Source organism: Oncorhynchus masou, chromosome 30 (genome assembly GCF_036934945.1).
Source record: "Oncorhynchus masou masou isolate Uvic2021 chromosome 30, UVic_Omas_1.1, whole genome shotgun sequence".
Lineage (NCBI taxonomy): Eukaryota > Metazoa > Chordata > Actinopteri > Salmoniformes > Salmonidae > Oncorhynchus > Oncorhynchus masou.
In genome coordinates, this window is record NC_088241.1 from 18,383,044 (window position 1) to 18,397,031 (window position 13,988).

The 13,988-nt window shown below is 43.6% G+C and overlaps 2 protein-coding genes and 1 pseudogene across 7 annotated transcripts in view; all 3 read left to right on the forward strand.

The window, feature by feature from the left end:
* LOC135522226 (chondroitin sulfate proteoglycan 5-like) overlaps positions 1 to 2,239 on the forward strand; it is a 36,409-nt gene extending 34,170 nt beyond the window's left edge. For all 6 annotated transcript variants that reach the window (XM_064948292.1, XM_064948291.1, XM_064948297.1 and 3 more), the window contains one exon: positions 1,383 to 2,239. In XM_064948292.1, the coding sequence (XP_064804364.1) occupies positions 1,383 to 1,553 (171 nt within the window). In that variant the 3' untranslated portion in view covers positions 1,554 to 2,239. The remainder of the gene's footprint in view (positions 1 to 1,382) is intronic.
* Positions 2,240 to 9,156: 6,917 nt separating this feature from the next.
* On the forward strand, positions 9,157 to 12,934 carry LOC135521603 (elongator complex protein 6-like; annotated as a pseudogene).
* A 740-nt stretch (positions 12,935 to 13,674) lies between these two features.
* LOC135522228 (sterol regulatory element-binding protein cleavage-activating protein-like) overlaps positions 13,675 to 13,988 on the forward strand; it is a 37,308-nt gene continuing 36,994 nt past the window's right edge. Inside the window, exon 1 of the mRNA XM_064948301.1 lies at positions 13,675 to 13,866. The gene's annotated coding sequence lies outside the window, so the exon portion shown is untranslated. The remainder of the gene's footprint in view (positions 13,867 to 13,988) is intronic.

Consider the following 13,988-nt stretch of genomic DNA (forward strand, 5'->3'; position numbering starts at 1 on the left):
ATCTCTGTTCCAAAAACTCCCCACAAAGTCCCTCTCACCCTCGTTCCCCAATACAATGGAAAACAACAGCAAACAACAACACATTTTCCAGTTTCACGCTGACGGAAGGAAAGATGGCCCCTATCCTGTAACCATGGAAGTGACGTATCCCCACGTCCTGCCCGAAGTTACTATCTAGGCCATCAGCCAATGGGTAAATGCTCTCGCCACCCCTTTTGTGTGCCATTGAATAACAAGCATTCAGCTCTGTTTCGTAATGGCACAGCCCTCAGGGTCTGCAGTGTGTGCGCGTGCGTGTGCGCGTGCCTGTGTGCGCGCTTGCGTGTGTATGTGTGTGTGTGTGCGTGCGTGCTCATGTGTGTATATGCGCGTGTTTGTATGTATGTGTATGCATGCGTGTGTCTGTCAGTCAGCTTGAGCACAGACAGACACTTCTACCTAAACACAGCAGGGTCGATGAAGCTATGCAATATTCATGAGGATAACAGGCTGGGAAAAACAGATTCAAATGAATGCCAATCCATTCTTGTTCTTGACCTTAATTAAATGCAGCCTAAAGCATGAATTGAAGTGAAACAGAGTTGTCTCCTAATGCATTGTTTTTCCAGCTCCAGCTGTACTGTAGGTATGTATGAAGGTGGTTCCACAGACAATGTGTTTAATGCCAATGAGGGCACAGCTCATTGTGTTTTAATTGGGACAGTAGTGGGGTGAAGGGGGCTGGATGAGTGATGGGGGGGGTTCTTGCATGTGGATATGCATGCGCTTCCTGGTTGGCCTGGATGGGGTGCTTGTTGGTGGGTTATGAAGGGTGGGAGGGAGTCACTCATACAGTTCTCCAATCACCTCTATGTCCCTTCAACCAAAACAAATGTGCAAAGTGAGCATGATGCTGAAACAATTGGTTAGCCACTGTGCAATGGGTCTTTTATAAACGGTTAGCTTCCTCGCAGCTCTCTTCCATTGATGGATAGTCAGTTAGTGTGAGGATAATATGGGATTTTGGGATATTTATATCCAAACAATATATTAAATCGGATTAAAGAGAGGGATGGATGGGAGAGGGGTGGTAAGAGGTGGAGTTAGAGGCTCAAATATCTTGAGATGTTAAGGTGATATTTCAGATGTTCTCATCTCTTTAAGGGGAATGACTTTATGCAATAGCAGTGGTCTGTCTATAAGGGGCTATAAATTGATATTTTCAGAGGTTGAAGGCCATCTATTGGCTAATGCTGTGACGGTCCCTATGACAGGATGCAACAAAAGACCACATGGGAGACTAGAAGAAGGGTTTGGTTTATAACAGTTTTGGGCGGTCTGACTGGGTGGGCCTAACCGTGTTTTCTCTTCCCTCCGTCCATCTGTCCGTCCGTCCCTGGCAGGATGATCCTAATGCCCAGAACAAGCTGGAGGACCCCGTGAAGGCCCCGGTGCCCAAGGAGGACGACTCCCTGAACATCCACAACTCCCTGACCCCCAAACACGAGAACCACAAGGTACTGGGCGAGGAGAACTCCTCGGAGGTAAACTCACTGCAGAACAACATGATGTAGAAGCCTGGGTTGGGATGAGAGCTCCAGTCCTGCTCTCTATCCCAGCCACCACGCCTACAACTGCTACCACCAGCCAACCACCGTCTACAACACGGCAACACTGCCACCAAGCGGGCAACACCGCTGGAAAAAAAAAAAAAACGCACCACCCCAGCTGAAACTCCTCCCCGACCTGCCACCGCCTATAGCGACCCCTTACGCCCAATCATGCTCCCCCGCCTCGCTGCCCTGCCCCTTCGTTGCTGTCACTCTGCTCCCCCTTACCCCCTGCCCGCACGCACATACACACACCAGAAAACACAAACAGACACACCAAAACACACAAACACACATATGTACAAACACACACTCACATATACACTCATAATTCCCCTGCCTGCATTGGTGTATTTTGTAAAAAGAAAAAAATCATATGGAGTTTAAAAAAAAGAAGTTAAACATTGTAAAAAATATAAAAGTTACTGAGAGGTTTTGATGTTTGTCTGACTAATTAAGTGAGTTTGTATAAATATATGGAAAAAATGCTTGGATTGATATAAAAGAAACAACACAATGTGTCTTCGTTTTCATTGATGTGATTTCTAATCCTTTGATGTACCTGTTTTATTTTGTACTTTTTTGGGAATACAAACTTCAAAACAGAGAACAAAATCTAACAATTGTTGAAATAAACCTTTTTAACATGACACCTTTGTCCCTGTGTTTTCCTGAACAAGACTGTCCCTTTCCCTCTCAAACTCTTGCATGGCTTATTACAGCTTGGTAGCTCCTTGGGTTGCACTCTCTCACACACACACACACACACACACACACACACACACACACACACACACACACACACACACACACACACACACACACACACACACACACACACACACACACACACAACCTGCAGCTTGCATGGATCCTGTAGTTTGCTTTCTCACAAAACTGCAGCTGAAACACACAAAACGAAAACTCTTCTCTTACCACTCATGTCAGAAAAAGCCTTATTCAGAAGGCCAAACACACACATAACTCTCTTTCTTTCTTACACATGCGCACACACACCCACCCACCCTCTGTTACATTCCCTGTTCACACATCATTTTTCATACCTTGCCCTGCATTCTCAATGAATCTCGAAGGAGGCCTCTCCGATGTGATGCCTTTGTCGGAGTGATCATTGAGGGAGTTCTAGACTGATTGGACAGAGTCTGGTATTGTAGGGCCCTTCTTAAGCTGTGGGGCCTTTGGTTGGCTGGATGGGGGATGGAGGACCCCTTTCCCATCAATAGGGACAGAAATATTCAAACTACTACAGAGGAAAAGTTTGGCTATGGGAATGAACAGCAGGCAAGCAGCTACAACAACAATTGACACATTTTCTCTCTCTCCCCTAGTCTCTGTTATGTTGCCGGAATGCAAGACAACACATAGCACTCATGGTTCAAAGGAGAAAACCTAACGGCTTTGCACAAACACACACACTCACACTCTGCAACATTTGTGTGTCCTTGGGATGGACAGAATATAAAATCAATCAGCCTGCATGAGCTATAGCTAAGCAACTTGCTCCTCAATGAGCCTGTGCCTTGGTGTGAGACCAATCAGGAGAAAGTGGTACTTCCTAAGTAAGAGCTTGACGTCCGTTACATTAAGGATTGTTCTTTGGCATTTTAGCAGACCGAAGAACTCTCCAATGAATCTGTTATGTTTCTACCCTCAACTCTTTAATATTCCACTTTATCTCCAATCAACACCAATGGCACTTGAGGACTCAACCAGAAAGCCTCCCTTCCCTGCGGGCCACTCTGGGTTTGACTGTGTGTGTGTTTCTGTGTGTGTGTGTGTGTATGTGTGTGTGTTCAGGCTTGTCTCTGGGAAGAGAGAGCACAGTGTCCATCACACCACAGGACAAGAGGTGACGGTGTGGTTGAGAGAGCTGGGCACTGAGATGTCTATCACCATTCCTCTAAAACCCGGTCACCCTTTCTAAATATATTTTCATACACCCCCCCACCCCTCCCTCTTTCCCTTTTGTTCTTTCTATATCTCTTTCTGGCATCAATCTCTCCCCCTCCCTTTCTGGCTTATTCCCACTCTCTAGATTTCTCCTCACATCGTTCCACCAGTCCTCTCTCTCCTCTATCTCTCTCCTATCGCTCCTCTCCTCCCTGTTGCTGGAGGGTCTTTACAAATGCAGCCTCAGACAGAGGGGGTGCCATTGCCATGGTAACCAATTATGTCGCTACGGTCCAAGCTTGAGAGGACCTCTATTCCTTTCTTTCTTTCTTTCACACACACACACACACACACACACACACGCACACACACAACAGCCAGACTGTGATCGCGTTGTACTGAGACTCAGAAAATTATGTATAATAGATACATAAAATCAGAATGCATTATGCAGATTTAATGTCATCTAAGGAAAACATGAAATGTTGATGTTAAATACACTGATTCCACATAACCCTCTTACATTACTCCCTCTCTCTCTTTAGCTGACCTAAATACCACTTTGTGTTCTTATAGTGCTTTTACAATGTTCTGACAATGAATGCACTCCTGCTCACCTTATCTGGAGAGGAGAGAGGAAGGGCACACTTCAGGTAAGGAGAGAGGGGCAGGGGGTGAAGAGAGGGCACAAATAGGGCGTGTCAAGATTTTTCTCTGCCTCCCAAAGTCTGCTGGGATGTTGGATTCATCCGCACACTGTCATTGGCTGAGGATGTGGTGGAACGATGGTGTGTGAATTCCACAGGGAGCCTCAGGATTGGCCAACGCAAACACATATATGCACAGACAAGCATGCACGCCCGCACGCGCAATCACGCACGCACACACACTTGCAGAAAAGCTCACAGAGCAGCTTGGGAAGCAAGTGTTGAAACTTAAAGGCAGGGTGTGGGTGAGTTATGTCTGATTGAACCATTTTGCCATTACTCTGGTTTATTAATGAGGACGTCTGGAATGCAGACGATCATCAGAGAAGCCTTTCTGATGGAAATGTGCCCATACGTTACCACACTGAGGCCAATCCTACTCCCCCTTTTCCCCGAAGGAAGGAGGGAGGGGAAAAAGAGAAAATGATTGGCCTTTGGCCTTTCTCTGATGTGTTATCCTGTGTAGATCAGTGTACGACTTTTGGATTACCCAAACTCAATAACATAAATCGGATTACTTTCAGTTACTTTTGGATTACTTTCCCCTTAAGAGGCATAAGAAGAGACAAAAAGTATCCATCAAACACATGTTAGTGTGTTATCATAGTGGTCTCTGATTTGTGGTCAGACTCGCTCAGGTGGAACAAACTTAAACTTTCACCTTTTCTCAAGGCTTAATTGAATGTCATTGAGTAAACAGAAAGGTGTCATAATGTATTTGTTTTGCATCCTTTCTGATTTAAAAGCAATCCAAGAAGTAATCATCTAGTTTAAAAATATATCTGTAATCTGAGTGGAATATATTTCTTGTAACGTAACTGATTACAGTTACAGTTTTGATTTAATGAGATTACATGTACTGATTGCATGTAATCAGTTCCTCCCCAACCCTGTACTGTGTGTGTGTGTGTATGTGTGTGTGTGTGTGTGTGTGTGTGTGTGTGCGTGCGTGTGTTCTTACAGGGCGCGGTGACCATCGAGATGGAGCTCTACCGTCCCAAAAACGCCAAGCCAAGGCCCCCCTGCAGTCCCCTGATCCACTATGATGTGTACCTCTACAAGGTGCCCAAAGCACCTGTTGTCAACCGGATAGGGGCCAGGCCCAGGGGTAAGGTACTGAGGTGGGAGGATGACATGTACCCCCCTTCGCAACCCTGTCCTATGCACAGCCCCCTTAGTACACGGTCCTTACCGACCATCAACCCCAGTGGTTATAGGACACGACCACGGACAGCCAAGGTGTGCACTCCCTAAACCCAGGGTCAAACATCGCCACACCTCTATCACTGTACAGGACTATACTGACATACAGTATAAATGCTAAAACAGAGTGTTGCAATGTACTGGAACTGGAGACTGAAAGAATGTACTGACAAACAATGAAATAATACTCATGTGGACAGAGTCATACTGAACTTTCTATCCATCGTCAGTGGGTTGTTGGCGAGTTGCAAAACATAAAAAGGTGGATTCTTCCTTAACAGTGCAGCTGAAATATTCATCAAAAACCCTGGTCTGTATTCCAATAGTCCAAAATGGCTTTCTTTTCTCTTCTCCTTCATCTATTGCGCTGATCTGGGAGAGTAAGCCATTTCAGACTATTTAGGTTACTGGTCGCCGTGACTTCATACTACCTCACATCATCTGGTGGATACTATAGTTAGTTACGTAACAGTGGCGGTAAATGCGAGGCAAACTTGAACACTGGCAAATGAATGTGACACAACTCAAGTGTGTAGTCTCAGACACAATGAGGATACTTGATTTTAAAACAAACAGTCACTCGAGCAGCTACCATTGAACATTCTAAAAGGACAAAAATCTTATTTCACCATGGATATATTGAACACATACAGTGCATTTGGAAAGTATTCAGACCCCTTGACCTTTTCCACATTTTGTTGTTACAGCCTTATTCAAAAATGGATTAAAAAAAAACATTTTTTCCCCTCATCAATCTACACACAATACCCCATAATGACAAAGCGAAAATAGGTTTTTAGAATTGTTTGCCAATTTCTTAATTATAAATAAACTGAAATACCTTATTTGCTATGAGATAAATTTGCTATGAGATAAATTGAGCTCAGATGCATCCTGTTTCCATTGATCATCCAAAAACCGAGCCATGAGTTCGAAGGAATTGTCCGTAGAGCTCCAAGACAGGATTGTGTCGAGACACAGATCTGGGGAAGGGTACAAAAAAATGTCTACAGCATTAAAGGTCCCCAGGAACACAGTGGCCTCCATCATTCTTAAATGGAAGAAGTTTGGAACCACCAAGATTCTTCCTAGATCTGGCCGCCCATCCTAACTGAGCAATCGGGGGAGAAGGATCTTGGTTAGGGAGGTGAACAAGAACCGGATGGTCACTCTGACAGAGCTCCAGAGTTCATCTGTGGAGAAGGGAGAATCTTCCAGAAGGACAACCATCTCACCAGCACTCCACCAATCAGGCCTTTATTGGAGAGTGGCCAGACGGAAACCACTCCTCAGTAAAAGGCACATAACAGCCCGCTTGGAGTTTGCCAAAAGTCACCTAAAGACTCTCAGACCATGAGAAACAAGGCTGGTCTGATGAAACCAAGATTGAACTATTTGGCCTGAATGCGAAGTGTCACATCTGGAGGAAACCTGGCACCATCCCTACGGTGAAGCATGGTGGTGGCATCAACATGCTGGGGATGTTTTTCAGTGACAGGGACTGGGAGAATAGTCTGGATTGAGGGAAAGATGCATGGAGCAAAGTACAGAGAAATTCTTGATGAAAACCTGCTCCAGAACGCTCAGGAACAGGACAACGACCCTAGGCACACAGCCAAGACAATGCAGGGGTGGCTTCGAGACAAGTCTCTGAATGTCCTTGAGTGGCCCAGACAGAGCCATGGCTTGAACCCGATTTAACATCTCCGGAGAGACCTAAAAATAGCTGTGCAGCAACACTCCCCATCCAACCTGACAGAACTTGAAATCTGCAGAAAAGAAATGGGAGAAACTCCCCAAATACAGATGTGCCATGCTTGTAGCGTCATACCCAAGAAGACTCCAGGCTGTAATCGCTGCTAAAGGTGCTTCAACAAAGTACTGAGTAAAGGGTCTGAATACTTGTGCAAATGTTAATTTCAGTTTTAAACATTTTATAAATGTCCAAAATGTTATAAAAACCTGTTTTTGCTTTGTCATTGTGTGTAGATTGATTTTTAGATCAATTTTAGAATAAGGCTGTAACGTAACAAAATGTGGGAAAAGTAAAGGGGTCTGAATTATTTTCGAATGCACTATAATAACTGTGAAATTATACTCAATGCTTATATTTGTATGATATAAACAAAATAAGTGTTTATATACAATAAAGTAAAACAATTTCACTGTTAACATGAACTGTTTCGTGTGGGTTTCTGTGTGGCTATCTAAAGATTACTTTTCTATTCATAACCACAGGACGAAGACATATGGCATGGGAAGCATATGGTGCAGGGGATCACAGTTTCACTGCTTCTTTCAGTTCATACAGTCTGTACTTGTGTCATCAAGCCCCAGTGGCCTAATGGATAAGGCACTTTCTTTCTAAGCCATGGATTGTGGGTTTGGGTCAATCTGAGTGGTTTGTAGCTGATTGGCGCAGAGGAATCGCACTGGGACCATAACCCAGAGGTCGATGGATCGAAACCTTCCTCAGTTGTCTTTTAGACAACAACAAAAAACATTATTTCATGGGTGGATCTTCCATGCTGACATTCCCACAAGCTTCTTACTCAGCCTCCCCTGGCTCAGAGGGTATTACAACAAAGCAATATCAGTTAGTCAACTACTGTTTCGTGCATAAATATTCTGAACTAACTTTATATTTTTGAAATTGGCATGATGTAGTTGACTCTACAACCAAAAACACATATCTAAATGTACTTTTCTTAATTTTCTACATGCAGCGATGTACAGTGGGGAGAACAAGTATTTGATACACTGCCGATTTTGCAGGTTTTCCTACTTACAAAGCATGTAGAGGTCTGTAATTTGTTAAAAATTACAGACCTTTACATGCTTTGTAAGTAGGAAAACATGCAAAACCGGCAGTGTATCAAATACTTGTTCTACCCACTGTATGTGGCAATATGTGTAGAATTGCAGGAGATTAGCTTTAAAACAGCAACATTTTCTCTCAGCCTCATGGACAAATGTTAGAATCGCATGAGATTATTTATAAAACTGCACGCCACTGGAGATAATCTTCATCAGTTTTTAGAGATTTGTTTTGCATTCATGTAATCTAAACAAGCACAAAGGCTTCATAAATCATAAAGGTCATGTTAATGGGCTGATATATATACATTTATAAGATCTCCTAAACCTGTGTTAACCTCATACCTTATTTTCAGCGTTTATCCCAAAACCCCATTCTTTACGCATGAATCACCCCCATAGAAATGGTTGAACGAGGTATGACTTGTTAGCGGTTAGTGCTTTAGTCCTGAACCTATTATGGTGTTTTAGGTGCCACGTTTACAGTCATATTGTAGCAGTGTGTAGGAGGGAGATTCCTAGATGTGAGAAGTGTAGTGTACAGGAGGGCTTGAGACAAAGAAATGTGTAGTTGCAGCCTGGTTTCATAGACTAGACAAAACATAGTAACTGAAAATATGCAACACTCAAATGACTATGATATGTTATGTTTTGTAGGTTTCATAAGACATGTTGTTACTTAAGGCAAAAACTAAACTAGGGTGGTTGGTAGGGGAGGATGGGTAGGTGTATAACGCAAACGTCGAGCAACCCAAAGGTCTTATCACGGACAACTTTAGCATTTTAGCAACTTACTACTTTTTAGTGACTTTGCAACTACTTAGCATGTTATCTAACCCTTCCACAAACCCTAGCCATTTTACCTAACCCTTCCCTTAAAGAAGAATAGTAAAAAGTGTAAGTAGAGTGAGCTGAAGACAGGAGGAGAAATGGAAGTGAATGAGGGTGAAGTATCAGAGATGGTCGGTGTGGTGAAGTTCTCAGAGCCTGAGCCTTGCATCGAGGGTCAGAATAAAGATGAGTCTGTGACAGTAGGAGTGAAGATTTGGAAAAAGTAGACCCTTGCCTTTTGGCTGATCCATTTGTGGTTTCAGGGTGGGTGAAAACAGAGTGGGGTGCTGTTGAATCGGCGAGGGTAACCAGAAGTGGTCTTGTGATAATTGTTTGTATTTCTGCTGGTCAGAGGAAGAAGGCGCTCCGCGTTTAACGAAATGGGAGCAAGAAATGTGAATTGTTTTGCTCTCAAGCAAAGGATGTCATTGAAAATAGTGATTACAGGGGTAGCAGTAAATGTAAAAGTTGACCAACTGAAGGGGAAGATTGACGGTGTTTGTGATGCTCGTCGTTTGGTACGACGCAGACAGGGTGGCTTGAGTGGCAACACAGAAGTGTCATTGTCTGTTCTTTTGAGTTTTGATGTTGAGTCTTTGCCCGACAAAGTGACGTTTGGATATATAAGTTATCCTGTAGGAGCTTTTGTGCCAAATACATTATGTTGTTACATTTGTCAAGCTTATGGGCATGTGGCAGCAGTGTGTAGGAGGGAGGTTCCTAGGTGTGAGAAGTGTGCAGAAGGGCATGAGACAAAGGAATGTGTAGTATTGGGGAAAGTAGTGGTATGTGTTAATTGTATGGGTGCCAATGGGGCTGGGGATTAGAAATGTCCCGTGCGAGAGAGGCAGGTTGAGGTTTACAGGGTTAAGGTAGTGCAGAAGTTGTCATATGCTGAGGCAGTGAAGAAAGGAGAGGAAGATAGGTCAAGGGGGAGGGATCCTGAGAGGAGTGGTGTGAGTAGTAGATCTGTACCAGTACAGAAGGATAGGCCAACAAATTATATATGTTTCAGTAAGATTGGATTTTTAGCATTTATAGCAATGGTTATAAACTGTACTGCAGGGATGGAATGTAAGTCGCAGAAAATGGAGGTTGTGGTGGCAGCTGCAGAGAGGTATTTGGGTGTGCGAGACTTGACATCAGAAGAGTTACAGGGTGTGTTAAGTGGTGGTGTCCCATCCTTTCAGGTTGTTGGCCTGAGGTAGGACGAAATAGATTTAAATAGTAGAGTAGAGGGATTTTTTTGTGAGTGTAGTGTTAGATGGTAAGGTATTTGTTTAATGGAGTTGTACTCCAGTCTAGTAGGTGGCGGTAATGCAACATTTATCGGATGCCAACCGCCGTTAAACCTCATCAAGGAAGAAGTCGAAACGCTTTTCACATGCTCAGATTGTCCCTCCTCTTCGTGCAGTAGAAACTACGATCTTGCACCCATGCTACTTTTTCACAACAAACATTCGGAAAATGAAATAGCTATGACTGTGGAATTGTTTAAAACAATGTGGTTATTATTGACATAAAAATAGTTTGAGCTGTTGGGGTTTGTCCTGGATAACGCTAAAATTCGTGTCAACAATCTAGCCAACTTCATAGCCTCAATCGGCAGTCTGCGCTAGCTAAATGTATTTTCCTGGGAGTGTTAAGCGTTCATATATATACAGTCATTGGTTAATATTTAGCTAGTTATTAATAAAGTAATTTATATCAATCGATGTTTGTATTTATCTAAGTAGCTATAAGTAGCAACTCACCAGAAGACATTCCAAATATTCGTATGAGATAAGTCTTCATCCCTTCTCAATATGTTTGCAGTGCTCAACAATATTCTCAATACTAGTCCCGACAACTTCAAGCCGGTAACCCTAACCTCACCCCTAACCGTTACCAATTTAAATGCCTAATCCTAACATCTGTGGATTTATGTCCGTTCTCTGCAGGGAGAGTTTATCTTGGTGTCTGACAAACAGACAGACGGGTCCTTCCTCATTCACCATTTCCTCTCCTTTTATTTACGAAGTGAGGCTTTATGTGAGTGGACTGATGTCTAGTTGACTGAAACGTGTGCTTAACACCGTTCCCTCTATTATTGCTGTTGATTGTAGTGGTAGGTGAAAAACAATGACAGTCAGTAATAGAGGGAACATATGGGGCCAAGTTGTGTACTACTTTGATGCACTCTCATAAGTGGTCAAAAATTAAATCTGGTGAGGCCAGACGTGCTCAGATGTAAGGTGTTTCCTGGGTCTTGTGCAGTCCTTCAGTCACTACAGTTTAATTAGTCAATGGTTGGTGAGTATACGTATCCTCCAAAACGCTGGGTTAAACCCCCCCCCAGCCACTCTTATACATACTGTGCAAGTAAATGTGTCTTTACAGTTGTGTATGGTTTGCTGTTGCTTGGTGGAGCTGTATTAACTACATTTAAGTCATTTACATTTAAGTCATTTGGCAGACGCTCTTATCCAGAGCGACTTACAAATTGGTGAATTCACCTTATGACATCCAGTGGAACAGCCACTTTACAATAGTGCATCTAAATCATTTAAGGGTGGGGGGGGGGGGGGGTGAGAAGGATTACTTTATCCTATCCTAGGTATTCCTTAAAGAGGAACTACAGAGGAACTACATTTTGTATGGGTTCTTTCACTGTGTTCCATGTTAATCAGTGTGTGAGTTTGGCACAGGCAAGGGAGAAAGGGCAGCTGGTGTTCGTAGAGGGACTAAAGGAATCCTTGGGGGTACTGCTTCAGGGGGAGTCCAGCAAAGGAACCCAGGCACTGGACTTCCTCAGGTTCCTCAGGTACCTGTCTGTAGCGTTGACTCTGATCAAGCCTACTGGTCTTAAAAGCATGTTCATTCAGTGCAGAAGCTCCATTGAAAGTGCATTTTGGTCCTAGAATATCATAGACTTTATCTGGTTCCGGGAATCCGACCTGTATGAGTGTGTCAAACAATACATCTTTTTCTGATGTAATCAAAGCAATTAATGATAATATGAATCTGAAAATATCTTTCTCCATCTCTCTGTTACCCTCCACCTCCACAGAGATCACAGTTCTGGCCTGCGGGGTCTATATGACTTTGTGTGGGACAATGTAAGTAATAAATAGGTCATGGTCACAAATAATTACAATATAGCAATTAAACACTGGAATGGTACAATGTGCAGAAGATGAATGTGCAAGTTGAGATACTTGGGTGCAAAGGAGCAAGATAAATAAATAAATACAGTATGGGGATGAGGTAGATTGGATGGGCTATTTACAGGGTTGAGGTGTAGGGTTCGAGCATAGCCTGAAGGTAGAAATGGGCGGTTCCTCTTGCTGCTCCGTAGGCAAGTACCATGATTTTGTAGTGGATGCGAGCTTTGGAGGATGAGCGGTGTGACATGGGAGGCGCACGGTATCACAAGCTCACTGTCTCTCGTCTGTCTCTGTTCAAATAATCACACACATTCCTCTATCTACTATCCCTTTTCTCTTTTATCTGCTGGGCAGCATGGTGATGTTGGTGCGATGTGAGGCAGAAGAAGAAGAGAGTGATGATGAACACTCAGTGGCTCCTGAGGGGCCTTATACACCAGTGCAACCTCACACTCCAAGTACAGGGTCTCCCCACCGGCTACTGCAGGGACAGCCACGGACAAGTCAGATGGATTAGATTATTTGTGTGTGAGAGTGGGAAAAAAAAAGAGAGAGCGAAAGAGCACTGTTAAATGCATTAAGCTGAACCGTACTGTGTGTGTCTCAGGTGGAAGTGTGCTGGCGAGGACAATGTGACAGGCAGCAGACCCAGAAGTAACTCTTCCAGTATAAGGTCCACGACAAGGGGGCTTCCTTCTTCATCAGGGGGACATCCAGTGCAGTCCTTTAAGCCCTCAATGGATCCTTTCTGCCTCCCTTCTTAGTGTCGATCCCCAGTCCCTCACATCTGTCACATGGATCTCTGAGCTCAACCAGAGAATGATAGAGGCCTCTAGTGGCCAAAAGGCTTTATTAGCATGGGCAGCTATTAAGCTTCCAACATTTTAAAGTAGTCAACCTCATGGAATTTCCAACTTCATTGGCTGATCCCTCCTGGTGACTCTGTTGGAATCATGTCCAACCGGATCATCAGGAGGGATCAGCCAACCGTGAAGAAGAAAATGGACTACTTTAAAATGGAGATTGCCAATGTTGTTATAGAGGTTGTAATGGCACAGCTAGAAAGATAAGTCGTCTATCTCTATGGGCTCAACACACAGGCGGGAAGTTTGCAATTTAGGACAATCAAGGTGCTTGATTATGGTCATGAAACAGGTTGGGATCAGTTTTGAACTGGAGATGTAGTATTGAATTGAACATTGGATTACTGCATTAGAACCAACTGGACACATGCATTGCAAAGCTGATATAGGAAACCTGGGTGAATAGGTCATTTCTCAAGTGACATGGGAACTGACCGAACTAGGTTGGACATGTGTTATACAACAAACAAACAAAAAACAGCACATTTAAATCAAACACCAGTGTATGCGTTTTGGGGCGTTGTTGATCATGAAGGTAAAATACTGTGGTTTACAGTAATCTAGCCAGCGCGTGTCGCTATATCCTCATGCTTTCTTGTCTTGGATGAAGGGTGAGAGGTCGACAATTCACGCTGCTGCTGAAACAGTAGTGACATGGTTCTGTTGATGCAGTCAGTTTTTCCAGTTAAATTAGCTACATTTTAGCCACTAGAATAAGGAGGTTAAGACGGTACACGACTAGCTCCTCGATAGCAGGACCAGCACTATCGACGAAGACACGAGAAAGTTATTCAGCCAGGCAAGTGTAACGTAGTAGCTAGCTAGTCAACTAGCTAACGCTAGCTTTGGTGTGTTTTAATTTAGGTAGCTAATTTACTCAATTAGTTAGCAAAGCGGACCATAATCAACTTTAAGCTAGCT